At 43.4% G+C, this 27,500-nt stretch overlaps 1 protein-coding gene across 4 annotated transcripts in view; it reads left to right on the forward strand.

The window, feature by feature from the left end:
* Nucleotides 1–27,500, forward strand: part of STAB1 (stabilin 1) — a 62,247-nt gene that overhangs the window by 3,002 nt on the left and 31,745 nt on the right. For 2 of the 4 annotated variants that reach the window (XM_051811374.1, XM_051811375.1), the window contains exons 2-20: nt 4,358–4,493; nt 10,048–10,184; nt 11,647–11,762; nt 12,899–12,984; nt 14,052–14,121; nt 14,971–15,066; nt 15,512–15,628; nt 16,375–16,571; nt 16,766–16,899; nt 18,572–18,699; nt 19,583–19,674; nt 20,631–20,753; nt 22,280–22,426; nt 23,442–23,504; nt 23,719–23,832; nt 24,221–24,274; nt 25,083–25,163; nt 25,451–25,609; nt 26,467–26,529. In XM_051811374.1, coding sequence (XP_051667334.1) covers nt 4,358–4,493; nt 10,048–10,184; nt 11,647–11,762; nt 12,899–12,984; nt 14,052–14,121; nt 14,971–15,066; nt 15,512–15,628; nt 16,375–16,571; nt 16,766–16,899; nt 18,572–18,699; nt 19,583–19,674; nt 20,631–20,753; nt 22,280–22,426; nt 23,442–23,504; nt 23,719–23,832; nt 24,221–24,274; nt 25,083–25,163; nt 25,451–25,609; nt 26,467–26,529 — 2,113 coding nt within the window. Of the gene's footprint in view, nt 1–3,120; nt 3,299–3,367; nt 4,494–10,047; nt 10,185–11,646; nt 11,763–12,898; nt 12,985–14,051; nt 14,122–14,970; nt 15,067–15,511; nt 15,629–16,374; nt 16,572–16,765; nt 16,900–18,571; nt 18,700–19,582; nt 19,675–20,630; nt 20,754–22,279; nt 22,427–23,441; nt 23,505–23,718; nt 23,833–24,220; nt 24,275–25,082; nt 25,164–25,450; nt 25,610–26,466; nt 26,530–27,500 lie in introns of those variants that run through there. The other 2 variants (XM_051811376.1, XM_051811377.1) reach the window with 2 other exon arrangements.

Here is a 27,500-nt window from a genome sequence, read left to right on the forward strand (position 1 = left end):
CAAGAGAAGGGAATATGTAACTGCTTTTCACTGCAGGGGAACATGTAAAGGAACGGAGAGTCAAGAGAAAGAAATAGGCCAGACTTACAGCATTTATGTACTGACACTGGTACTGCTGCCCTTTGAGGTTTTGGACTAACAGGATGTGAGCAGCCACAACAATTTCTTCCTGAATCACTTGACAACACTGTGCTCAGACAGCCCTACCTGTCTGCTTGGAATGGGACCATTGCATGTGTGTGTGTGTGTGTGTGAGAGAGAAAGATAAACAGACTTCTACTAGCTGTGCAGTCCTTCCAGTGGTTTTGCTTTTATCAGCAAACTTTAAAATTCCTCTTTCTTCCAACTTGCCAAGAGTTAAAAAAAAAAAAAAAAAGAAAAAGAGTATTGTGTTCTCATCTCTTCAGCAGGACCCTGAGGTGTATATTGGATAAGTGTGGTTCAGCTGGCCCTTTTACTACACACAAGCACTTCTGGCTTGGCCTGTTGAATCCTTTGCTGGTACCTCTTCAGACTCACAGCCTTCTTACACACTGACAATTCAGAGCAAAGGGACTTAATTTTCTTTCCCAGAAGAGCAGAACAAGAGTCCCATTCTCTTCCTGGATGTAACCAAATGGTCAGCTCCCACAGAAGCTGTGTGGCAAGGTGGGTTGGGTGGTAAATCACTTGCCTTGGCTCTGTAGTTTCTGTAAAGATTGCTTAAACAAAAGATTTCAATAGCAGGAAATTGCCCAAGCTGGCCAGGGCTGCACAGACTTCACAGAGCAGGGCTGGTGACCCAGCATTTTAAAATGCAGCATGTGATACAGGCAGGGAGGCTGGAAGGGTTTGTAGTTTTATCCTTTACCTTTACCCAGGCTTTTTTGTTGTTGTTTTGTTTTGTTTTGTTTTTTCTTCCCATTAAGGAGGTTGAGTAATTTTTGCCAGCAGCTTCTCAACTCTGAATGTCAATTCAGAGAAAAAATGCCAGGTCTTAGGTAAGTTACTTTAGAACCCAACCTTTCATCAATACATAAAGCAAAAAGACAGAGAGAAAAATCCTGAGCCCTGCTGCTTGCCAACAGTCTGCTGGTGACTGAGGAGACTCAGCCCACAAAGTAAATGATTAATGTTTCGTTGAAGCAGTCAGTGTCAGGGCCAGAATTTAAAGATGATGTTTCTGAGACTTACACTGCTAAACCAGTCACCTTCTGCCATGTGGGCAGGAGACACTTGACTGATAAATCAACCTCTGTGTTTTCCAAGACAAATAGAAGCCCACATGCTGCACCTCACAGATAAACACACTGGCAGACAGCTGAGAACTCCTACTGTGTGTTTTAAAATTGGATTTGCACAATCCTATTTCAATCAAACATTGACTAGGACATGAATGAAACCCTTTTACCCTGCTTGCACAAGGCCATTTGTGGCCTCTGCCATCAGATCTTTACAAGTCTTGCCTATAAATTTTTCCTTTGATGAAGGTTTTTTTCCCTGGTTTTCCTGTCTAACATATTCCTTTAATTGCTAGTGACATAGCAAGTCCCGTGGCTTTATTTTTAATGCACTACTAGGTATTTCCTCTGTAAATTTTGGATGGTTTAGAAAGAATCAGATGTTGAACTCTCTGACAGGTCTCAGGATCTTGCTTTGGGAGACTTGGGGGATTTGAAGTACTTTGTGCAGTTGCCTGTGTGCATGAGCTGGTCTCATAAAGTAAAGAGTGAGGGAACTGAGGTTTTATTTATTGACAATTTTGAAGGGTGTTGGACAAAACAGTGGAATACAAACAATTGATCCAATGCATTTTGCCTCTAAGGCATAAAGTTTTTATTGATGTCATCCATGAGAAAATCCATTTATCCGCCTAGGAAATCCATTCATCTGCCTAGGAGGAATCCATCTATCAGAAAAGAGTGGGAGCAGTGTAAATGGAGCAGTTATTTGTGTTTGTTTGGCTCAGTTTTGCTCCCTGTGCTATTTCTATTCTGGTGTTTCCATCTTCAATGACACTACCAACTGAACTGCCACTGTGAGCACATTGGCATCTTTCCACTGTGCACTGAGCATTAGTAATGGCTCTTGGCCACCCATTAATTTGGAGGTGGTTGGTGCTTCACCATCTTACTGATTTCCAGAATCATGAAGATCCAAAGTTGTTGCAGATTTTGATGTTCCAGATCCAGCAGCAGTGATGAGCATTCTCTCACAGCAGCTCATATGCAGTGGCTGAAACATGCTATTTATGCTGCTTGATCAGGAAAGTAGCTTCTGATTACAGATGACCTTTTGATTTTTCAGTTTATGCTCTGCTGCTGTACAATGGCACTACTCAGTGTTTGCATTTTTAGCCTGTGTATTGCTGTTGTATTGCTTGCCTTTAATTGAGGTCAGGTCAGATAAGGAATTTGGCTGCAAACCTTTTGATGTTGCTGTGAATCTGATTTATTTAATTCAGATAGGAATTTCACCAAGCCTTTCTCTCCCTTCCCTTCCTAGTTCCCTTGTAGTAGGTCAGATACAGTGATGATAAGCAGCAGTGAAAAGCTTTGATAATAGTGATGATAAGCAGCAGTGAATCAATCTTTGTGTGTCCTTTTTCCCCCTATACCATTTTCAGTGTTGAGCCATTTAGAAAACTGTTTGAAGATTCATTAAAGGAGCCAATGCATCTTCAAGTGCCTCAGGGTAAGCTAGTTCCACCTTAAAATCTTATCAGCTATGTGTGGATGCTGGCAACTTAATCCCTGTGTCACACAGCCAGCTCTTGGAAAAACCATCAACAAGCATCACCATCCTTCCAGGCTGCCTGTTTTAGCTGTGGGTGCCCAGCAGGCAGCATGGAGCAGAAAAACAGCCTCATTCCTCTGTTTCTCTGGCCAGTCCAGGACCATGATTGTAGGCAAAGAAAGCACTGCACAGCTTCCAGGCTGATCATCCCCTCTACAAGAGTGTCCCCACTGTCCACTTGTGACTTGGCCATCCCACCAGAACTGGCCTGAGCTATGATGCCTGTGCCTCAATTCAGAGATCTGCAGGTACCAGATGGTTTCCAGAGCTGTGTCACCCTCTGACCTTGGCAGTGGCATCAGCTGGGCAGCAAAAGTCCCAGGGCTGCGTTATCCTGTAGCAGGACAAGGGGCTGAGTCGTCGTATGGAGCTGTGGGCTGGTACTTCTCACATGGGTTGCAGTGGATGGTTGTGTGCCTTATCTGCTTCCTGTTAGTGCAGGATATATAACAGGGCTGGCTCTTCATCATGCTGGCTCTCCCTGTAGGATGAAGGAAGAAGGAAAGCACAACTGACGGCACTAGTAAGTACAGCGGTTCTTACATGTCAGCATCTGTGTCTTTGTGTGCGCGTAGGGGCAAAAGAATATTAATGTTCTCATTCTTTATGTAAGCACAAGAATAACTCCCTGTCCTGATTTCATTTAGGCATCTTCATGTACTATTAATGGCTTCAAAAGAGAAGGTCCCTCATTGCTCAGTAGGATTTGCTGCTAACAGCATAGTGGGCTCTCTTGGCAGTGTAGGGAGACAAAGGCCATGTAAAATCTGTTAATAAGCAGTTACTGGTTCTTTGTAATGTTCAAAAGGAGAATATAAATTGCAGACTGTACCTCAGGTTAGCATATATTTCTTTTAATCCCGTTTTGGGACTTTCCTATTCTGAGTGCTATGGAAGAGCTCCTTGGATTCATCAAGCTGTCAGCAGAGTGTTTGGGAGATGATATATTTTGCCATCGCTGCCATAGCACCTGCAAAATGTGATGCTTTTCTTGCTGAGAAAGTCAAATACTTTAAATAAATATCAAAGCCTCCCCAAAGTGCTTGATTGATGGATACAATGTGCTTTGTTATTGTTCTGCAGTGCAGCCCATCACTCATATTGCTTTGCTCATGCAAACTTTGGGACAGGCAGTGGTCGGGTCTACCTTCTCTTTGAGATGTTGTGGACATGTTAACACCAGTGGTAAAAGGAAATTAACTTACCCTTCATGAATTCATGGTATTTAAGTTTGCCCATTGGATTTGCCTTCTGTTAAGCACACAGTTAACCTCTTTTCATTCCAATTAGTTGAAAACTAAGGATTTCCTTCCTTCTGTTTTGAACTGATATGTAAGAGGAAATCCGTAGATGTTCCTGTTTTGAGTAAACCTTTTACTAAGGAGTTCTGCTTGTGCATTTAAAAAAAGAGTAGAAAGAAAGAAAAAGGTTGTGTTGACTCAGATATAACACTAGAAATAGCAGATCCATTTCTGAAGGCTTTGCAGCCAAAAAGCACAGTGCAAAAATGCTCTCTCCCTGTTTACTTTTAACCTCTGGTTTGTCTTGGATCTGATTCTTAGTAGGCGGTGTTATCTTACAGAAATTACAGCTGCTATCACCACCCCTTTTGTGTAAGGGGTCCTGCCTGTAAAAGCATGAAAATGCATCCTCCTGGATTGCTGTTTTTCTTCTTAGCAGCATGCCTCACTCCCACAGCGGACTGCCAGAGTCAGAAGGTAAGTCTGCGAGTCTTTGTTTAAGTGTTCATTGAACAGTTCTTCTTCATATTTGGACGGTTGCGTGTTGGGAAATAATCCCCCCCCCCCCAAACTCCTTTTTTCATTTACATTTACTTAGATGCAGAATAACATCCATAAAAACTTTAGGGCTGTAAGGTATCTTCTTTGCTGTGTGTGTAGACCAAACTGACGAACTAGAAGTAAAGCTGAAGGGAGCTGCTTGAGCTTTAGATCGGGTTAAATTTGTGTCTGCATTTGGCATTGAACTCAAAAGAAGCAATATCAAAGGAATACACTCAGCATCTTTGTCTTCCTCTAGTTCAGTACGTGGGATGGGAACTTAGTATCCATCAGGAGAGGTCCCTAAGTTTCCCAGAAGTTAATTTAAAGAAAACTTTTACAATCATCTCGGCAGTTCATTGCTTTGCAACAGGGTAAATACGTTTGTTTCAAGTATATTTCCCAACAGCTCCCCAGTAAGGATTGTGGAATACTTTCCATTCTGGATGTTATTTCAGTTTTGTTGATTTTATTTCTATCCCTTCATCTCTGTTCTTGCTTTTAGCAGCAGCATCCAGAGGAATGTGTGATGCCTTTGTGGGTCTGTTCTGCTCTGGGGTAGCCCAGAGGCAGCCCAGTTCCTGGAGGCTGGAATTCACACTAATTCACCCCATATTGTCTTCTGCCATCTCCCTTCTTGTGTCCTGCTGTTGGAGGGGTGAACTGCCCTACAAAGTCAGAAGCTGTGGGTGGCATTTGGAAATTTTATTCCCTGGAGATCCAAGCTGTGTAAGGCTTGTCTTGTCTTGAATGACAAAACGGGGCCTTGTGGGGAGTGGACAGACCTGTGAATCTTAAAGACTTAATTTAGAGAAAGCCAGAGCACTGAAAAGATACTTCAGTGTCAGAACTTGGGTTGGAAACTTTTGTATAGAACCCTTCATAAAAGGGTGACTACTGGGAAGGCTTGTAGGATCATTGAGATGACTTGAGCACAAACATGAAGTGTCTCTGCTGGTGGATCTTGTTTGCCTGGAGATGTGGGTTCCAGTACAGTTGTGTTCAGAGCCACAAGCTCACATCTTCAGCTGGTCTAAGTGGAAATTTAAGTCTCTCTACTTTGAGACATTGTGTTGATTTCTGTAATCACTGAGGTGTCTGGCTTGGCTTGAAGCAGTTACATTATCAGGCAGTGAGTACCCACTTACAGAGAAGTGAAATGTTTTGAGTCACCTCTGGAGCATTTTATTTAATCTGGGAAAAAGAACTCCCTTTTAGATTTTTTCCCCAAAAGGTTCCCTATTTTTGGTGAAAGAGAAGAAACATTTGAAAGGCTAAAATGGAAGGTAAGGAAGAGTAAGGGTCTAATGGAGCCTTCTCTGATAGTTTAGGATAGCAACAGAAATGCTGTGATTTCACAAGAGGCCTCCACAGGCCTTCAGGGGCCATCGAGAGAGAAAAGAGGGATTTTGTGCTACCTGTTTTTCAGTGATGTTACCTCAGGGCTCTGATTTGATGGTTCAAACATGACAGTGAACCTGTAGCCTAATTTGGATTTTTATACCTCTTGCTGTGAGCTGGGAGAGATGCAGCAGATGTGAGAACCATGAAAGTTTGTGTGCTGGGAGGAGGCCCATCCCAGGCCGTGCTGGAGGAGGCCCATCCCAGGCCGTGCTGGAGGAGGAGTGGAGGCAGGTGGGAGATGTGGGAAGTGGCCTCAGCATCCCTGAGCTTCCAGTGCTCTGCAGTGAGAAACACCCAGGGCAACAGTAGAACTTGTGTTATGTGATCTCTGTACTTGATTGTTCATCCTCATGCTGAAAAGTGTCTTCCTTGAACAAATGTGAAGAGTTTGCGTGTCCAGGAACTGCTGATCTGTTCAGCTAAAATGTTACTGAGAACTTCTTGGGGAGGTACACGACTATAATGACTCAAGCATGTGTCTGCAGCTCTGTTTTGTAAAGGACAAGTGCACTGGAAACTTGGTGATTCATTAGATAATGACTATTTCCAGAACTGGCTCCCAGGATTGTTGGAGCTGAACACTGACGTCCAGATCTGTTTTTCTTTCTTCCTTGAGGTTTTTTGCTGTGCAGAAGGATTTGTGTTATGGTTTGGGAGGAAAAGACAAAGGATGAAAAAGAGGGGAATTACAAAGTACTTCCCAGATTATTCGCTTGAGGTGGAATAAGAGAAACGAGCACTTGAGCAGTAAAGGACATCTGTTCAGAGAGGAGGGAAGGAAACACTGCAGCATCCAGAGGCTCCCATGTGTCTCATCTGAGCATGGAGGGCAGTGGCTGCTCTTGCACAAACAAGTGTTTGAGTGCAGGCAGAGAGCACAGCCCAGCCTGGAAGACAGAGCTCAGTGTGGACAGAGGCACCACCCTGACTCTTAACTTCTTTCAGCTACAGTTGGATGTCTTCTGGTTTAAAAGCCTTCTTTAATTTTGGAGATGTTTGAGAGCATCAGTCTTCCTTTTCTGTTCCTTTGTGCCCAAAGTGTGATACAGCCCAGGCTCATCACCTGATCAGAACAGTGACTGTCACCAGGCAGCCCTGCTGCATCACAGGGGCAGACATTCCCTCTTGCTGCTTCCTTCCCAGCCTCTTCACACTTGGAAACAGCTGTCACACATTAGCCCAAGGGAGAAGTGCATCATTGTTTTCCATGAGGCTGTGCCCCAGAAGCCACCTCTGACTCAAACTTCTGCCTATTTTTCATCCTCTCCAAAATTTGAGTATCCAGACTGTTGCATTTATGTCCCTTGATTCCTTCTTCTGCTTTCCTAAGCAGCAAAACTCTCCAGAAAATGACTGCTTCATCAGTTCTGTCACTCAAATAAGAAGGGAAATATTTTTTTTTATTTCTTTTCCACTCAGCTGTTCTCTTCCTCTTTCCTCCTGCATGTTGCTGCTGACACAAGCATATTTCCTTATAAAAAGGGGAAGGTCTTACTGGAAAGCTGCCTAAAACTTATGAAGTGTCCAGTAGGGTAGGGGGGATTCCACAATAGCTGTCTTGTCTTAGAGGTCTGCAAATAATTAAACATGCCAACAGGGAGGAGTGGCAGCCACTTACCTCTCCCACTGTCCTTCATTTAGAAGTGGAGCCACACTGATGGAGGAAAGAGAAAGAAAATGGAATAACGTGTGAATAATGGTGTCTTTCTCCACCACTGTGGAGAACCACCATCCCAGAGAACACAGGCCCAAATGTGTCTGATGCCTGAAAGTAAAGATGAGATAGAAGGTTGGAGAATTTTAACTCAGTGCTTTGTGCTCCACTGTTTATGTGGTCTTTTTTGTGCAGGTAGAGGGGCTCAGACCCCAGGGGAAGGTTTGTGGGGTAATTCTAACTCACAGGAAGGCATCCCCAACTGTGCTTCTTCCTAGGGCATCTTCCCATCCCCTTTCCAAGGCATTGTCTCAGGGAAGGTTAAAGCTGGCGCTTGATGAGACTAGAAACATGGAGAGACTAGAAACATGGAGATGTACTGTTCTGTGGGATCGATGGGCCTGGCTTCAACCTGCTCCTTTCAAAGCCCAGCTTTAATCTGGAGTCCTAATTTATCCTTCAGTCAGCTGGTTGCATGGACTTGTTCCCTACCCCATCAATGCACAGTTGATCCTTAGAGACAGAGTACTCCAGAGGTGGCACCTCATTTATTCATCCATATCGTTTGTCTTCTCTGTGTTGCTCCATGAAAAATGGGAAGTTTCCTCTAACTGCTCTTTGTGCCAGTGGGATGGAAACATAAGGAACAGCAAAGATGTTTTCTGCTGGATAACAGTAAAGCTGGTGCTCACAAGACAAGGATGTGTGGGTCTGGTGGATCTCAGATTGGTTTTGAGCTGTTTATTAAGCAGGGGAGTCCTTGACGTAACAGGTTCCTTGGGGATTCTGCTTCCAGGGGAAGTGGAGGCTACCATATGGTAGGAAAGCCCTAGAAACACAACTAGAAGTCAATATCCATTGGGAAGGGCCACCACAGACACAGAAATAATTTTCTTCATTGGGCAGCATTCTTGCATGGATGGCTGCAGAAGGTGGATCCATAAACATGGGAAAAAGCTCAGCAACTCCAGTCAGAGGGAACATGGATATGAGTCATGAGACATTCAAGGGAAATGTCCCTGTGGACTTGGGACTTGAGGGTTATCTCTCAGGAGGTTTTCCTGACAGGGTCTGCTGGCTATCATCTGAGAGGGCCTTCCTGAGCTGTTGATAACTGATGGGAAGCCCTGGGCTTCCTCCCTTGCCTTCAGGCAAATGTATGCATTTGGGCTTAAGTTCAGAGGAAGCAAAGCTGAGATTGCTGATGGGAATCCAAAACAAGGAGTTCTGGCACAGTTCTGCTGCATTAACAGCATTGTTCAGGATTGGCTTAAAAAAATCCCAGATCAAGGCCTCCTCCCAAAATTTGATCCAATGTTTTTATTTTTAAAAAATACAGTGCCTGTGGAGGCAGAGCTGAGGTGAGTTGTGTGGGCTTTGTCCAGCCAATGACCTTTGGGGGTATACACAGCTCATACCTCCCAGCTTTTCTCTGTCATCATTGGTGGCAAATATTGTCTTTTTTAAAAATTAGCAATAAGGTTTCCATGCAGTTGCTTGATTCCATGCAGGAGTTTAGAAATTCAAGGGAATGCTTTTAGAGTAAAATCACGAGTTTTAGTGACAGGTTGGCATATGATGATCATCATTCACTGTACTTTTGTCATCTGCTCTGGTTGTGTTTCATTTGGAGAAGCAAGGTTGAACAGGGGTACAGAAAAGCCCTGTGAGGAAACCAGAACCCCTAAAGTTATTCTGGTTGGGTGGAAGGGCTTGTGCTGATAAATCACCTGCCATGTGATTTATCCAAGTCTCCTACCTGATATTCCTGCCAATGTTTATGGAGTCCTTCTGGCCCAGGGTCAAAGCACCAAGGTGTTCAGAGAGGTGCAGAGCACTTTTCCTTATCATCCACAACCCTGCACCTTCTTGAAGACAATTGCCAAGAGAAATATTTATGTGAGCAGCTCCTGGCTCTGGGAAATAGACTGAGCCAACTCATTCTGTTCTTCAGACCTGTGGAACAGCAATGAAACCACCAGTGAACTGGATCAAATCAATAGCATGGAAAAGAGAAATGCTGCCTTGCCTTTTAATTCAGTGGCTTCTGGCAAGGGTTATTAATTCAGGGCTTGTCCTCACATACCACTACCATGTGTTTGTAAAAGATGGGCTGGAATTAGCAGTGCAGAGTTGTGATTCTTTTAGAAATGGTTAGAATTTTTGCTGTGGGGCGTAGGGAGAAGATAAGATAGCTGGGATGTGCCCTGCTGCCTTCTAGCTGGGATCCAAGTGGATCCAAGCACGCAGCAGTGTGATGGTTTAGCCCCTGGCAGTGTGTGGTACCTCCCAGCAGCTGCACTGGCCACTGCCCTCCCCAGTGGTATCTCAAGAATTGTGTGAATTGATAAAGATGTTACAAGTTGGCAAGGTAAGTGGCTGGGATAACAGTTTCGTTTGGGGCTTGTTTCCATCCTGGTTTCTCTTTTTCAGTTAAAATCCATGCGATGCAATGTCAAGACGATGTTTACCTTGAACACAGCGTGTACTGCTTGTGCTGCAGCACCTAAAATGTTGTGTCCAAGAGGCTGGTTAAAGACCACCCAAGGATTAGGGGTGAGAGACTGCAGGTAAGGCTTATTTCCTCACTTATTTCCTCACTGTGTCAAGCTTTTGGTGCAGCTCTGCTATGCAAGGAGTAGTGTGTGCCTTCAGGAGAACACACACATGGTTTTGAGTTGTAAAGGTCCAAGAAGTTTTGTTTTCAGATGCAGGAAAATGGGTTTATGGCCCCTATTATTGTTGCTTTTGTCTCCTTGCTTTTTGCTGAGCATAAGGTTCTATATAGACAGAACAAATTGCCTCTAACTTGCCCTAAACAACCTGAGCTTGCTAATCCTGCTGTGGCAACTTAACAGAGGTCTGTCTACCGCAGAAGCCTATTTCAGACCCAGAATTCCTTGGTGGCTTATTAGGAAAATAATATAATGATAGTTCCCCTTGTATATCCTCCCAGCTTCCAGCAATAATCCTCTGAACTTTTTACCTTCCTAGTTCACTTTATGACAATTGCTTGTTCATGTGTTCCTTGCTCTTATTCTGTTGAGCTTGGCTGTAATAGGAAAAGGATGAAAGAAAACTGAATTTACTAGGAAGCTTTTGAAAAATGAAACTCTATAGATTATTGTTTGTGTATCTATTCAGTAGTCAATGTTAACTGTTAATATATAGCTCCATTGTCTTCTCTTTCTGTGATTCTCTATTCTGTCAAAATACTTTAAAAATAGTGGTGGCAGTTTTGCAGCTTGTAGCAGTTTTTGCACACACACAGGAGTCAGACTGAAGCCAAAGCAGCAATGCTATTGAGACAATTTCCAAGTTCCTTTTGGGAAGGATGTTGTGCCAAAAATAAAATGGAGTGTAAGAATAATGTGAGTGTATGCAGCTTTTCTGAGTGTTATCTGTTCTTGTGGTGGTTGTTGGACAGACCCAAGAATAGTTCTGTGCTGTGTACGTGCAGAACAAGAGGCACTGCCACCAAGGACTCACCCTGTGTGGAGAGGGGAGGGATGAAGGGTTGAAAGGAAGATGCTTCTTTGAGGGATTTAAGGGATTGGTCCAAGATTGAATAGTGAATCTGTGAATAACACAGCTATTAAATCCAAATTTATGGCATCTCAATCTGGAATTTTTAGTAAAAAGCAGAAAGAGACAAGTCCCGCGAGAAGATTTTGTTCTTCCAAGGTTATTTTAGATGTGAAGTTGAATGTTGAGACACTCTGGAGTGTCTCATGTCAGCTTTACATGTCTAACCCTCCAGCATCCAAGGTTTCCATCCTGATGCAAGGTCCTGTCTCATGCTCAGTCCCTGACAGATTTCTTGTAACCAATCTTTGAGGTTCAGATCAATGGGTATCCTTAGAGAAGAGACAACCAGAGTGCAACCTCTTGTGTTCCTGCATGGCAGAGGGGATGAGGGCCCTTCCTTCCCTTCAGAGCCCAGGGCACCGCAGTGGGACTGCTTAGAAACCCTCCAACAGGCCAGTTCTAGGTTTGTGTTGTAATCAGGAATCTTGGATTGTTCTCTTTAAGATACTCTGTCAAGTTAGGAGAAAATACCCTTTCCCTGCCAGGGTGTCATCACATATGTAAGAAGGATATTGAGGAGAAAAAGTGCTGTCCAGGATTCTGGGGTACAGAGTGCTATGGTAAGTTTTTAATTTTTTTACAATCATCTCTAACTGTTGAATAAGTGAAACCAGCTTTAACAGGAGGCATTAAATATACACTGAGGTGATTAATTTTCATTATTCCTTCAACACTCACAAGGTCTTCATTATCTATCTAGGAAGTTCAGCACAGAATCTCTTTGTTCCAGATGAGTTGGATCCTCTTGCATTTAACACATAACATAACCTCCTGTGGTGGAACTTCCTTTTGTCTCTTCTTTAAAAATAAACTTTTGGAAAGGGATGTTTTTGTTCCTCTTTAACAAAGTTTCCAAAGGAAGAGGAAGATCTTTCTGATGTCCCTCTAGTCTGCAGCACTTGTGCCACGTGTGCTGCTGTGTAGTCTGGGGTTAGTCAGCCATTCAGCCACAGAAAATAACCATCCCAAAGCTCCCACTCAGGTTTACGCCAAGTAATGAGAATTTGTTTAGTCTTGTCTCAAAAATCCAAAAGCAAGAACTACTAAGCTGAACGTTTTTTCATATGATTGACTGCTGGGATAGGGAAAGACACTCTCCAGTTATGCAGAAAATGGGAGATTTTTTTGAGTGCTTGAGCCTGTCCTCGCAAAAAAGTGCTTTGAATAAGCAACTGGCTTTGTCAGAGAAATCACATGCCTAAAATGATGAGAAATAGTTCCCAGAATTTGGAGGTACCCCACTCCAAAGGTCTGTGGACCATGTTTTTCTGGGCACACTTACAGCTCTTCCTGAAGTCAGGGAAAGCTGGAAATGCTCAGTATCTTTGCAAAGCAGGCTCCTGTCTGTCCTGAGCTTCAGAATTCCCCTCAGATGTTTGAAATTGCCTCTCACTGATGCAAGCAGTGGCTCAACCTTAAAAAATGCTTTAGTGCCTTTGTTGAAATTTAGTTATTTATGGCCTGTTGGGACTTTTCCTTAGACTTTTAATAAAAGGCTTTTCTTAGCAGCCCAACTGCTCCTTGGTGCCATTCCAGGCCACATTCAGCAGCTCTGGGGCAGTGTTAGGTGTGCTGGATAATTTGCTGGTGAAGAGGCTGTTGCCTTTGTACAACTGGAATACCTGGGGGAGGAGAAGATGGAAAAAGGTGGTGGTGGTTCAATCTAATCTTGCCTGGCCTGTCTCCTACCTGTCAGAGTGTCCAGGTGGCTCTGAAAATCCCTGCAATGGCCATGGGACGTGCTTGGACGGGATGCAGCAAAATGGGACCTGCATCTGCAAGGTCAGTACCTGGTTTATTCTGAGGGTGATGTGTTTTTGTCAGAGGGGGTTGTACAGTGTCTGTGCACAGGTTCTGGATGAAGGCTGCCCTTCTGCCTGGAAGGTCATTAGCAACTTCTTCCATTCCAGCATCAGTGTCTGTGGTTTTCCTGGAGGATTGGTGTGGTCTGCAATAGCACTCTTGGTAAGGATATGGAGTTGGGAGGAATAGGAGGAAAGGAAAAAAGAATTGCATGAATGTAACCCCCCGATGAGTTCAAATAATCAAGATCTGTCTGTGGCTGCAAGAAGCCATGAAACAGTTGGCTCTTTATGAGGTGCACCTTTTCCAGATTTGGATGATATACTTCCCACATGGATCAGTCCTGCACCTTGGAAGGCAGTCTCCCTCTTTCAGGAAAAGCAGGAGGAACCATAAAGAGAATTTAGGACAGATTTTTTTTTTTCTCTTTCCAGACTTAATACAACAAAAGCACAAAAAAATCCCTGCACATTTGAACTGTCTAGAGCAGTGTTTCTAAAATTTCTAGTTTCGTGGATCAATTCAGACTTGAAGTTTTCTCTTATGAACTGTATGTTTTTAAAGCATCCTTAATTAATAGCTCAAATCCTACCTCTTGGACTCTTCTTTGAGAAAAGTTGGGTTTGGATTTAACTCAAAGACATCTTATATCAATTAAAATATATGCTGAAGGACCTCAAGCCCTGTAAAATCAATGTAAAAAGTCCCACTGGCATCAGTGAATTCCAGATTCGTTTTTCAGAGAGATATCAGAAGCCAACTGGTACATTCCTGCCTGTCTCTAGTCAGGACATCATTTCCTCAGTGCCCTCCAGAATTTTTCTGGCATTTTCCATGCCCTCTGTGTGTCAGTTTACACTGTGGTCTCCTTTGCCATGGGGCTGGTTAGTGCTACTGGGGCACTGAACAGGTCAGTTTTCTTCACTGTGCTGCTTCAGGCTGTCACTGAAAATCAAAAATGGGGAGGGATTTTGAACTATACCAGTGTGTGGAACAACAGAGTGATACAGAAAAATAATACCTGGCACATTTTGGGGCCCTTCTAGGAGCAATACAGTGGGTTTGCCTGCCAGAACTGTCGAGATGAAAATCATTTTGGCCCAGACTGTCAGTCAGGTAAGAACATGTAATTCAAGTGAAACCTCCACAAAAATAACTGAAAGCAAGGAAGGAGAAGGGAGAGGTTGGGTGAGGAAGGGTGCTGGAGAGGAGGAGAGTGGCAGAGAGCTGGCAGTGTTCAATAGCAGGTGTCTGGGCATTTTGTCTTTGTGCCCTTCTCTGCTGTCCCATTAGACAAATGATTCTCAGTCTTTCAATCAAATCAGTCCATTTTTTCTATTGCAAATCTCTCTCTCCCCCCTTATCAGGGCTATCCCAGTTTCCTCTCTCCTTTTAGCCAGTTGTTACCTACATCCCTGAAACTACCCATATTCACTGCTCAACTGGTTTTCAGACTCCTGTAACTGCCCCACTTATCTCTCAGCTTCTTCCTTGTTGCCCTCCATAAAAAATCATTACACACAGTAATTTGCTTTTCATGTCTGGTGTTTTGGGAAGTGATTTATGACCAGTGCAGCCTGACTGTTAAAGGAGCCCTGTTTGTCCAGCTCCTGGTTCCTTGTGTCCACACAGGTGAGATAGGAGTGATCTCATTGGTTGTGCTCGTGTGTTGTGCACGTGTGCCTGAAAAACTGGTCTAGATCTTGTATTCAGAGCTGCTCTTGCAGGGCAGTACCTTGTCTTCTTGAGCCCAGGACACGCAGTTTACCCTCTCAAAGTTCTGCCTACCATGGCCAATTTTTATAAGGAGCTACTTTTGCTGTGGCTTATTGGTGGGAAATCAGGATGCCAAGTCCCAGGGCAGCTGGCCTGGAGCCCTGTGTGTGCCTGGAGCCCTGTGTGTGCCTGGAGCCCTGTGCCCTGCCTGGCAGCTGAAGGTCAGGTCTGTCTGGACTTCCCTTGCAGTGTGTGACTGTGTGCACGGGGAGTGCAACAGCGGCGTCGCTGGGAATGGGAACTGCACGTGCTATGGAGGCTACACAGGCCCCAGGTGTGACCAAGGTAAATACATTGGGAGCTGCAGAGGGGCACTTAAAGTAATCTGAGCTGTGGGCTTGGGTGCATGTGTCCCTGAAGGTTCAGGGGGGCAATGAATAGGTTGGAAATGTAGAGGGAAGAGGATCTGAGCTTTGGAAATCTATCCAGTCAGAGGGAAGAGCTGGGGTCTGCTCCCCACTTTGTGACAGTGGCTCAGATGTACCACCCCTTTATGCCTCTGTTCTGTCTCTAGAAACCAACTAGAACCTTTCTTGTCCCTAAGCTTTGCGGGATCTGGCTACTTAGGCTGCCAGGGATTTAGAGCTGCCTGCACTGCTTATATCCTCTGGCTTTTGTGCCAGCTTGGGGTCCTCTGGAAACCACATTTGCCTTCATGTTGAAGTAATAAGTAAGATAAGCTACACCTTCCCTCAGGGCCCTACCTACTCTCTTTGCTGTGTGATTGCAGAGCTGTCCCTGTGCAAAGGCGTGACGTGTGAGCCCAACAGCGAGTGTGTGGTGAGGGATGGGACTGCAGAGTGTGCCTGCAAGCTGGGCTACAGAAAGCTTGGGAGCACTTGCCAAGGTGAGAAACTTCTCAATGACCCTAAATGGTCCCCTGTTTGGAAAAAATCTCTTTGCATTGGTATCTGCAGATGAGTTTGATCACGGTGAACACAATGCCTACATCACTGAAGAGGCTTAAGAACCAGCTTTTTAGGAATCCCTTTAAGATTAAGGGCTAAGTTTTTGTCTCTCCCATCACTTGGTCATGAAAGCAAGAAGTGAATTAGAGTTGCAGGTTCCCTCTAGCACTCATTTTTAAGTATGTACTAAATAACTGTGACAGCAGGGTATTAGTGAGTCTGAATCAGTTTAAATAAATAAGGTGTGTGATTGACAGAGTTCTTCACTGACTTCAGATTTAAGTTTGTGAATTGGTTTTCTTAAAAGAGAGTCAATAAGATGCATTTGATAAAATAGCTATGGACAGCTCTGTTTTCACTGGCTTTTTGCAGATTTTGGTGATCAAACTGCATTTTCATATATCCTCAGATATGATGGAAAATCAGAAGTAAATCCAAGCATCCTCTGTCACTCACACTTCTGTTACTAAAGTAACTTGAAAAATGTGTCATCCAAATTCCTCAGATTTAAAAACCCCAAATGTCTGCTGTCTGAAATGATTTTATTTTCCTGTGAAATTTTAGAAGTTTAATAGTACAAATTCCCCCATTCTTTCCAGGCCTTTTGCATTCTGCTGTGCTGCAGCAAGTGCTGTTTTGAAAACAGAAATTTGGTTATACTCACCTCTCATCCCTTTACTTGCAGCTCAGGATCCGTGTTCTCCTTCCCCATGCTCCCCCTTCGCTGTATGTAAAGCTCTTGGATCACGAACATATCAGTGTACCTGCAAAGAAGGATATCAAGGAGATGGGAACATTTGCCAGCCCATAAACCCTTGTGTTGACAACAATGGGGGCTGCCCAGAAAACTCTACAATTTGTGTTTACAGACGTCCAGGAGAGGTAAGAACAACAACAAAGGTGTGAAAAATGACCGGGTGAGAAGCTCTTCAAATGAACTGGTGATTGGGTTGATCAGATCTGCTCTCCTCACCTTACACTTTGCAAAGGGAAACCAGGCAGCTCTCTTCTAGGGTAACTTAGTGGGTACAAGGTGATGAATGCAGCTCTATGATCACTGTGTTGCCTTCCCTTAGGCAACTTGTGCTTGCAAGCCTGGGATGAGTAAGAGAACTCCTTCGTCCGAGTGTTCTGCATTTCCCAATGATTGCCGGCAGTATTTTTGCGACGTGACCTCCAAGTGTGAGATTAATTCTCAGGGGAATCCTAGGTAAGCCAGTTTAAAGCCTGTAAATAAAGAAGCTTAATCTGCAGCTAGAATGGAGACTGAGTTGGGATGAGCTGAATTTTGAAGAAACTGAGAGTGATCTCAGGAATATGGGCCACAGTTGCCTTTTGAGAAGAACCTGTTTGTAACAAACCCATTGAAAGAGAAGTTTTACATCTGTCATTGTAAATTTTGGCATGTGGGTCGCAAGATGCTTTAAATCTGGGGTAGCAGGGCCTTCTGTGATGTGAACTGGAGATGTAGCCTCCCAGGTTAGTGGTAATAGTAGGTTATTATGAGTTAATAATCAATCATTAAAGGGGAAATATGTGATTTGTTTGCTCACATTTGCCCACACTTGCTTCTGAGGGATAAGTCTTTGTCTCTTCTCCTACTCAGGCCTATAAGCAGGAAATAAATTAGAGTTGCAGATGGACAGGGAAGGGAGAAATTGAGTGAAGGAACACCAGACATCATTTAGTCCTTTGGAGCAAAACACCTAGAAGTTGATACTCCTTACATGGGAAATATTGCCAGATATAGGATCATTTTTGCATACCTGAGGATTTTGTGTGTTATCAAGAAAAGATGGAGCTTGACTGAGACTGAAGAGGGAAAGAGCAAGCCCATCTCCCTGACCTTTCCTTCTCCAGTGCTGCTGAAACTATTATCATCTGCCTGCTCCTCGTGTGCTCCAGGCCAGGACTGAAACACAGTGGCTTCCCTTTCTGAAGGTCTGCAGGCACAGAGCAGGACACCGTGTTCAGCACAGTCCCTGCCTTATATATGTGTTCCCCAGCTGCTGGCACTCAGCCCTGTGAGGCTGGAGTGATGTCAGATCCCTCCCCTGTGTCCCATGTCTTTGCATGGCTGAAACAGAAAGAGCAGAGCCAACCTTGGACAAAGCCCAAACGGGAAAAAACACGGTTATCGGCCAGGGATCTTCAGGAGTCCCTGAGTAATGACTGTGGATCCGTGTGAAGCAGGACGGAGATTTTCACATGTAGATAAGCTTTTCATGAAAAGTCATCAGCCTGCCTGGGCCCCTCATTGAGTTGAGATGAACTGTAGATACCTGGTGTGCTTGAGCTGGCACTTCTCGCTGAAGCCAAGGGGTCACATAGGAGCTGTTTGCCAGATTGCCATTTAACCTGTGATTTTTATGGTTTTTTATGCATTACCTCAAATTTTCAGATGTTGTAATGACTGGTACTGACTGAATATCAAGTTAGAAAGGTGTTGATAAATATATTGGGGATATCTGTACCCTGAACTATACAACAGTCCTTATGTTGGTTTTATCAGAGAAAGCATCTTCATTCTTTTGGGATGGTCAAATTTGCTTGCTCTGAAGAAGTGTGCATCTTTTTCCCTGTCACTTAGTTTAGGCAGAAGTTACTCAGCTCTTACCTACGTCCCTGGAAGTGTTCAAGGCCAGGCAGGATGGGACTCCAAGCAACCTGTCCAATGGAAGGTGTCCCTGCCCATTGCAGGGGGGTTGGAACAAAATGATCTTGAAGATCCCTTCCAACCCAAACCATTCCATGATCCTATGGTCTTAAAGCTGGGATTTGTCTTTCAAGCCTGAATACTGATATGTTGTTCTAGTCACATTTGTTGAATGTGTTGCAAACTGGTTTATAATGGTTTGTTATGTTTCATTCTTGTCTCTTAGCTGTGTGTGTAAAGAAGGGGAGATTGGAGATGGGAGAAGCTGCTATAAAGATCTCTTGGGTGAAATAAATCAGCTCAATTTGCGAGGAAGGTTTGCTAGGAAATTTAACATCGCCAGGAAAATGTTTGGTAAATGTTTTTTGGTTTTGTTTGGGGTGTGGAACAAATGTGGGGATGAGAGTGTGCCAGAAAGGGCTATTTTCAGCATAATAGATCTGTTTCACAATGTATGATCATGAGCTGCAAAATTAAACACATCACATCTCTGAACTTATCTTACCAGTTCTGGATTGGGAATTTGGGAAACTGTTCAGTATTATGTATTTGACAGAATGAGAACCCTTTGGGTCATGTCAAAGCTTATTTATGTTAGATACCTTCTCCAACTTGTCCTCTGTCCATCTTCTATCTCCACTGCCTTGGCAGGAGCACAGAGAAAGGGCTAAAAGCTCAGCTTAGCTTTTGTGAATACCCCTCCTCATATCAATGTTGCCAACACTCATTTTTTGCATATGTTTCCATAATAATTTATGCTATGGGCAACCACATGAAGATCTCCACCCCTGTGCAGTGGGACTTAATAACAACTTTTGTTGATTGAGTGACAACTGTGGGTTCATAGCAGCTTCTCAAGAAGCAGTTAATGTTAAAAAATACTGATGAGACACAAAAATTAGTTGTTTCAAGGGGAAGACTGGGCCCAAGAATAAGGTGGTAAGCATGGAGGAACAAAATTATTATCAATATTCTGCAAATTTCAGCAGTGATTCAAAGTGCACCAGAGTCACCAGTCCTTCAGAAATCTTCTTGGCAAGAGCATAAAACTCATAGCAACCAAACTGGGCTGTGATAACAGTACTAAACTCCCTCTGCTTCCTTGTAAACAAGTACTAGTTACTTGCACCAGGCTGATAATGTGTAGATTGACTTGTGCTGTTAAGGAGAGGAATAATTATTGCTGTAGTTAAACCATACACCAAGTAATTACTTCACATTGCCCCTCTTTTTACAGCTTCTGGTTGCTCCATGTTGCTGACTAAATACGGGCCCTTCACAGTCTTTGTACCATCCCTTCTTCCCATTCATGATAGAATGGAATTTAATGTAAGTTTTCTTGGGTTTAGTGAATTTTTGCTGTCTTAGGGTTCTTTCCTGTCTGAGCCCTGCAGCCTGTAAAAACTGATTGACAAAAGAGAGGAACTTTTGCAGGCAATATTTATAGAGACTGTCTCTTGGGAAGAGTTTTCATTGTCTGGTTAAGTAGCAGTCTCACAGAGGATGTTACATCCCTTACATTATTTTAAAAATCTCTGTCTTTTTCTTCAGTACTGATGGAGTTTGTTTGGTTTAAATGTCAGGAAGTGTGAGTCTTTCTGACCATTCTTCATTTAGAGCTTGAACCTCCTGTGTGTGACTATTCTCAAAACATTAGGTGGCTTTTCACTGCTTGAGGGTGGTGTTTTCAAAAGGGGCTGAGTATTGCATCGAAGTATTGGATTTTGGACCTATGGCCAGAAATGGTAATTCTGGATTCATAGAAAATACATCAGTAAAGACCCCTGAGTTATCTAGTCTACCTGTTCCCAGAAGGATCAGTTCCACCTAAATCAGTACTGACCAAGGATTCTTTTACAAAAGCATCAGTGATGGAAAGTCCAGAACAGAAAAGAAGAAACTAAATGCAAATTTAGCAGATTAAACCACTTACATCATTCAGCATCAACAAAGGTTATGTATGGAGAGCTTCAACAAATTTTATAATCTGGACCACACAAGGATAGTTCTCAAATTGTCCAAATCCAATAGGTTTCTGTCTGGAGGATTCCTCTAAAGTCACTTGCAGGTTAATCAGTCTCCCCGTGTTTGAATATGTACACAAACAGAAGTGAGAGTTTTGCCACAGTGCTACTCCAGTGATCCAAAATGAAGAGGGAAATTCCATCTTGTATGCTAAGTATTTCTCTGTGTGTGTTAGCTGGGAGAAAGGTAATGTTATGGTAAATGAGGTTTCTGAAAGAACATGTCATTTATCTTTTTTCTGTGGGCTCTCTTCCCCAAAGGACACCACTGCTGAGCGGTTGTGCAGAATGCACATTGTTCCTGGTCTGCACTTAATAGAAGACATGATTAAAACCAAGACAATGTGGACCTTGTCAGGACACCAGATGACATTCACGAGCCAGGTAAAGCATCTCCTGAAGGCCTGGACCTCTGCTTTCACACAGGACAGACTGGAGCTTGAGCACTTCCCTAACCAGAAAACCTTTTCTGTGATCAGCCTGCCTGTGATCAGAACAAGCTCCTTTGTGGAGCCCAAAGTGAGGGGATTTAAGACCAGACACCCCAAGCAACCACATTCCCTTTCTCACAGACAACAAATTAGCAAGAATTTGACTTGTGAATGGTCTTTCCACGGTCTGTGTGTGTATTCTGGAAAAGAGACCTTTTCCCTGCACCAGCCATTAGCAGCTACAGTATTCATATGACTGACATGTAAGAGGCAGCAAAGTCTCTTTGCAGAGTGAATGCTTCCTTGGGGTTTGTGCTTGGACTCAACCACATTCTGAATATTTTCTTTCTTCTAGTTCCTCTTTTCCTCTCTTTCTATTTTATTTTTCTTAGTCTTTCTATCAAAGAATTTTTCATCATCCTGTCTTGATATGAAAGGCTCTTTTTTTCCCTTTTCCAGTTGACTCATGTTTTCCAGTCTCCACAGATCTCTCTCCATCCTGCACCTTTCCTGCATGCATGCTCACAGATGGCCAAGGGAGAGAGCCCTATTTCCTCTCTGAGGATCCAGCCTTGACCTTAAGGTCTAGGTCATAGTACATGTGCCCTGCATGTGTTAAAAGGACAAAGCACTATTTGGAGTCAGGGAATCCAGGCTGAGCTTGTCAATGCTCCTTTTAAAATTCTTTCCTGTTGGTTTACTCAGGATTCTTTTGATCTGGGAAGTCTGCCCTCCCCTTCCTGTGTTTCAGCCAGAATCCTCAGTGATGTGAACTGAAGTTTAGGGCAGGGAGGAGCAATTCAAAGAACTGCACATGCTGAAATGAAAAGCACAGGGAAGCTGTGCTTTCCTGAACTGGGATAGTGGCTGCAGCACCAACATTTGGATGTTTAGTTCATAGGTTACCCTTGAACCCCTTCATACACCCAGATTCAGTGCATGGCTGTGTACAAAGGGGAAGGACCAGATCTCTGCCTTGTACCTCAGCGAACCTGATGCTTTGGCTCTGTTATGAAGGCTCCTTGTCAGCATCATGATTGAATAACAGTTGTAATCAAAGCTGTAGTTCCAGGATTGCCTCCAAATTCTGTACCTTGCTGCCCAGGGGGCACCATGCCTTTCTTGTACTGCCTTTCTTGTACTTGGCAACTCTTGATGGTCACAGCACCCTTTTGTGATCCAGAGCTGGGACCAAGCATTGTTCACACTCAAGCTTAATTCTAGAGCTGATTGTCCCAGATGAGATTTTTTTTTTTTTGGTACTAAGACTTAAAAGTACCCTCAGGATCTAAACATTACCAAAACTCAAGGAGAATGGGATGTCTGTTTTACACCCAGACCGTCCCTTAAATTTGCTTTTTCTAGAGTAACTCTGGTTGTGCCTTCACCTTGCTGACCTACAGGCAGAGAGCAGTGGTTGATAGATCAGTCATGATAACACAGATACACCACAAGAAAATAACCTTCATATTTATCCAGACATACATCAAGTCATTTCGATATCAAGACCTGCCAGGGGAGCTGTACAATGTTCTGCACTCAAACCTGCCAGCAGCCAATGGCATCATGCATGTGGTTAACACTCTGAGGAAAAAAACCAGCACTGACAACCTCAGCAACCCACAGGTATTCATATTTCTTCTCTTTTATGAGACAGCAGAATAAACACTTTAAAAAAGAGCAATTTTCACCATTAACCTTCCAAATCAGTGAGGATTTTTTTTAAAGGGAAAAGGCTTTTTTTTTTTTATTTCAGCTTCTGATAAGACCTGTTAGGCACTAGTAAAATACCATTAAAAGTAGCTAATAACACTGCATAAACTAGATAAAGATCTTGCAATTATGCTTTTACAGTGCTTGGATAAGTAGAGAATTCTACTTCCATGAGTGAGATCATTCCCTTCATAGCAAATAAACTCTTTTTAAATTGTATCTTAAATAATATGTATCTTACAGGATAAACATTGAAAAACATTTTTCACATAAAAATCAAATTAAGGTTTTCTTTAATTGGTCTGTACTACATTTGGAATTATAATCCAGAAGTTGTCTTTACCTCAAAAATATTTAAAATGAGGACAAATAATGATTAGACTTCTGCATTCTGAGGTCATATCTTGAGTTTAAGACACTGGGTGGGAGTTTCAGTGTCAAGTTCTGCTAAATACTTTTCCCTGTTAACTGGGAAATGGTTTTGTCATAGCTACTGCATTGCTAAGCCTGAACATTTTTATATTGTTTCTATATGCAGAAAGCAGGATCTCTTGCCCCCTACCTCCTTGCAAAAAACTTACAGAGAATGACAAAATCTCTTGGAATTGGTAGAGTTTTGATAATAATTTGCACTTACTTTACACCATTGTAGTTAATCTGTAAAAATAGACTGTGTAATGTTGTGGTTTTACTTTCTTTGTTCAAAAAGCAACTGGAGTGTTGAGTGGTGGTGGCTCTTCAGTTGAAGTGCCCTGAGAATGGTGTACCAATTGTTCTGGGTATTCACATGGATTTGATTGTGCCCATCTCTTTGAGGATGATGGTCTCCTGTAGCTCTTGACCTGCAAACCACAAACTGGGCATTCCAGTGTGTGCTCAGACCTCACTCAACCCCTGCCATGTTTTTCCTCTCTGTGTCTTCTTGCAGAAAACCATTGGTGAGATCCTTGCTTCGATGGAGATCTTCAGTAGGTTTGAAACTATACTGGAGGTGAGTGAGTTTGTGTCTGGGGAGGTGTGGCATTGCTGCTGTACAAAGCCTGCTGCTGCCTCGGGGAGAATTTGGAATAACATTTAAACACATCTCAGTAGTTTTCAATAGCTCTGCCTCTAGTGTGTTGCTGAGTGTTTCCTCTCCCTTCCTGATGGACCCCCCTCACTAACCCTTACTTGATCCATGATGAAATCTCTCACTGTTTTTGCAGAATTGTGGCCTGCCTGCAATCCTGGATGGACCAGGCCCTTTTACTGTATTTGTGCCCAGCAATGATGGTGTGGATAAGTTGAGAGATGGAAGGCTCATTTATCTTTTCACAGAGGTGAGAGCTCACAGTGCTGTAAGACATCCTGAGCTGACAGTGTTGCACTGGGCTGTGCTGGAATGACTTGTGCAGTGCATCTGGTCATCGCTGAAAATTCTTCTTCCTGGAGTTAACTAAACCAAAAACTTCACAGTTTCTGTACAACTCTGGGAGAGAAGTGGATAGTGATGGAACCTGCAGTGTTAGCCAGCTTGTTTAAATCTGGTGCTTGGCTTTTCCTCACCCTGGCTTTGGTAGATGAAAATGAAAGAATTTACTCACCAAGTGAATTCACTGCTATAGATATTGGCAATGTCAGTCACTGGTTAAAAGAAAATTTATTTACTTCTTCATACTTCTGAGTGTTGAAGGGGTAACCAATCCTGATGTTGTCTTCTTTCCTTAGGGCATAAATAAGCTTCAGGAACTCGTGAGACATCACATCTACACTTCAGCAGCGGTAAGGCAGCAGCTCCCACTCCACAATATTGGACTCCTTTAGACCAGCATATTATCAACTGTCTTGTTTGGCACAGAGGTCACACTACTGGTGACTTCAGCTGCTGCTTCTTGGACTTCCCCTGGAGGAGCAGAGATGTGATTCAGGATCTGATGAGGCAAAATGTTTACCATGGAAATGGTTGCCAAAAGGGACAGCTGTGCTCTCCATCAAGAAACTCTCAAGTTTCTGGAGTGGTGGTGCTCCTTGGTTGGGTGGCCTTTACAATGAAAACATTGTAAAGATTTTGCTGCAGGACACAGAAATAGTTGTCTTGGTTCTCAGAACTTCTCTTTTCTCAAATCATTAAGTTTCTCAGTAGAGAAGCTGCAGTTTACTCTTTTTTTCTGCCTTTAGGCTTATTTATTCAGTCAAAATATGTTCTCTATTGTGTTTCTGGCTGCACTTTCATTGTTTATTTGATATGTCCAGGAAAATCCCCTTATTAGTCTGACCCCACTTGCAGCTGTGTTAGTAAGAGACACTGTTAAGTGAGACTTTACTTCAACTGTTCTGGACTCTTACACAAAGAATGAAAACCAAGGCAGCTGCCACCAGCACTGCTGTGTTTCTGGTATTGCAAACAAGTCACACAAGGTCCTGGAAGTCCCTCTGACCCATTGTTTGTTTTTAAGGTATTTCATGAAATGTAAATGTTAAGTCCCCCTGAGAAGTTTTTCAAGTGGCAGGAATCATAGAAGGATTATGTAAGGTGCACTGAAAAGACCCTACTTTTTCCTGGTACCATCCCCTTGTGCTTTTATTTCAGGTGACAGTAGATAAACTGATGACGATGCCACAAATTGTTACTATGGCTAACCAGATACTTACCATCAACATCAGTGCAGATGTAAGTGTGAATCAAAACCCTTCTGGGCAAACCCTCCTGTGCTAGGAGAAAGTCTGGATGTGTTCTGAACAAGTGATTTCAGCCCATCTCTGCTTCATCCTCTGCTTAAAAAACTCGACTTAAAGGAGGTCGTTGAATTAGTTTGCTTCTTATCATCCAATCTGTGACTCCACTAGGAGGCTTAACCATTTGTGTGGTTGCCCTTGATGTTGTGAGCCATCTGTTTCCCTCATTGCCTTTATGTAGTTGATGCTGCCTAACGGGCTAAAATTGTGTTTCTGCACCAGGGAAGAATTCTGATGGATGAATCAGGGATCCCCTTAAACATGCGAGACATTGTGGCATCAAATGGTATCATTCATACCTTGGATGGCATCTTCATCCCCCCCTCAATAATTCCCATTTTGCCTCACAGATGCAATGAAGAGCAACATAAAATTGTGACGGTAAGTCAGGTTGTCCCATTCTCACACTGGTGCTTGCTGTGGACCCCACACTGACCTGGAGGGACAAAAGCAGGCTGTGTACATTGCATTTGGGAAATGTATTCTCTCTGAGGGTTACCCTGATGTGAACTTTGACACTATCAGCACCATCAGTGGTCCTTCTGCTCACACTTGGCACTGCTTTCCTGGTAATCAGCAAATGTTCCTTGTAGGTTGTTGTTCTTTCCATACACCCATCCTACTTCCAATTCCTGAGTACATTTGCCTTTTCATAAGGCTTTCTTCACGCTGGAGTTGCTAACTCAGCTGACAATGCTTTGTTCCCACCTCTGTCAGCACTGGTGTCCTGTAGCCTGGACAGGAAGCAGACATTCAGTAGCAGGAGCTACAAATGCTGTGTGATACTATTACATGAATAGTTTCATATACCTCTTTTGAGGTACTTGGTCCCCAGTTTGGTCATAAGTTACTGAAGAAAGAAGATGAGGCTCTGAATAGGCAAGGGGTTTGGAGAGGGAGGGTTAATCCCTAGGGGCCAGAGGTTTCACATAATTTCCTGATTCAGTGTATGGATGCCCAAAGTGTTTTCCAGCCTAGTGTCTAGTGGCTGACAGACTCCCAGGGTGGAGACAGGCCCCATCTTGCAGACATGTGCAAGCATCCCCTCGACACAAAGGAGTCATTTTATTAAAGTCATAAACACATTTCAGAGTGTGGAAACTCCCTCCTAGGAATGTTTCAGATACACATTGTGATGTTTTGGATATATACAGTGAGGGGTAGCTCTGTAACATTCTTAGCATGTAGACTGGGTTTCTTTGAGAAGATTAATGTTTTGCCTCTTCTTTTCTTAACAGGGCTCTTGTGTGGATTGTGAGGCCCTTAACACCAGTATTTGCCCACCTGGCAGCACAGAAATGGTAAATATTTGTGATTATTTTGGTAATTTCTTCTTTATATGATGACATACAGACAATGATAGATAGTTTCTAACCCAAACCACTTTCAAATAGAGAGCAGGAAAGGCAACTAGCAGAGAGGCTTGTTAGAGGGGACATACTCCCCACATAACCATGCTCAGTGAGCCCAGTCTGTCACCTACTCACTGCTCTGTTGCCTTTCTTATTCTGAAGTCTGTTTGCTGAATCAATGCACAGCATGGTGAGAAACTCTGGGCTCAGTGAAATTGTAGACTTGCAGCTTTTAGCACTTTTGCTCTGCCTCAGGCAGAGCTTTCCTGCTCACGTGCAGAATCTGGCAACTCCTCCAGAGTCCCAGAACCAAGCCTGATCCCACTGGTACCATCCAGTACCACCACTGCCTATATCACAGCCAGAGGGTCACAACAAGCTTTCTGCATAGCAGAGGGTGAGAAACAATTTGTACTTGGCCTGTGCTCCCTGTTGGTTGAGAGCTGAACAGAACTAGCTTTCTTCTTTTTTTTGTGAAAGCCAGAGAGGTGTTCACCACTGTTAACTGTTGGGTGTCCTCTGAGAGATCTGACTTTCAGGAGAACTTGTTAATGCAGTCTCAGCATGAATGCCTGCAGTAGAGCTCTGCAAAATCACTACTTGCTCATTTTCCTCCCTGACTGAGGCGGGTGAAGCCTGGGGAATCATCTGGGGCCCAGTTCTGCCCATATCTAATTCCATGACAGGTCACTGTTATTCCAAAATTATTTGCAGCCCTTTCCCCCCTCTCTCTTATTGTCTCTGTCTCACTTCCCTCCCTCTTAGTCTCACCCTCACTTATTTTTCCTCCCTCTCACACTCTCATTTTCTCTCTTACTCCCCCTCTGCCCCATTCTCCCTCCCTGCTGCCTTCTCCCCTCTTGTATCTCTTTCCTCCCCTCTTTCTTAAACTTTGTTTCCTCTCCCTGCCCTTTTGTCCC

This window comes from Manacus candei, unplaced genomic scaffold (genome assembly GCF_025592945.1).
Source record: "Manacus candei isolate 608988 ecotype Guabito, Panama unplaced genomic scaffold, ASM2559294v1 h1tg000082l, whole genome shotgun sequence".
Classification (NCBI taxonomy): Eukaryota; Metazoa; Chordata; class Aves; order Passeriformes; family Pipridae; genus Manacus; species Manacus candei.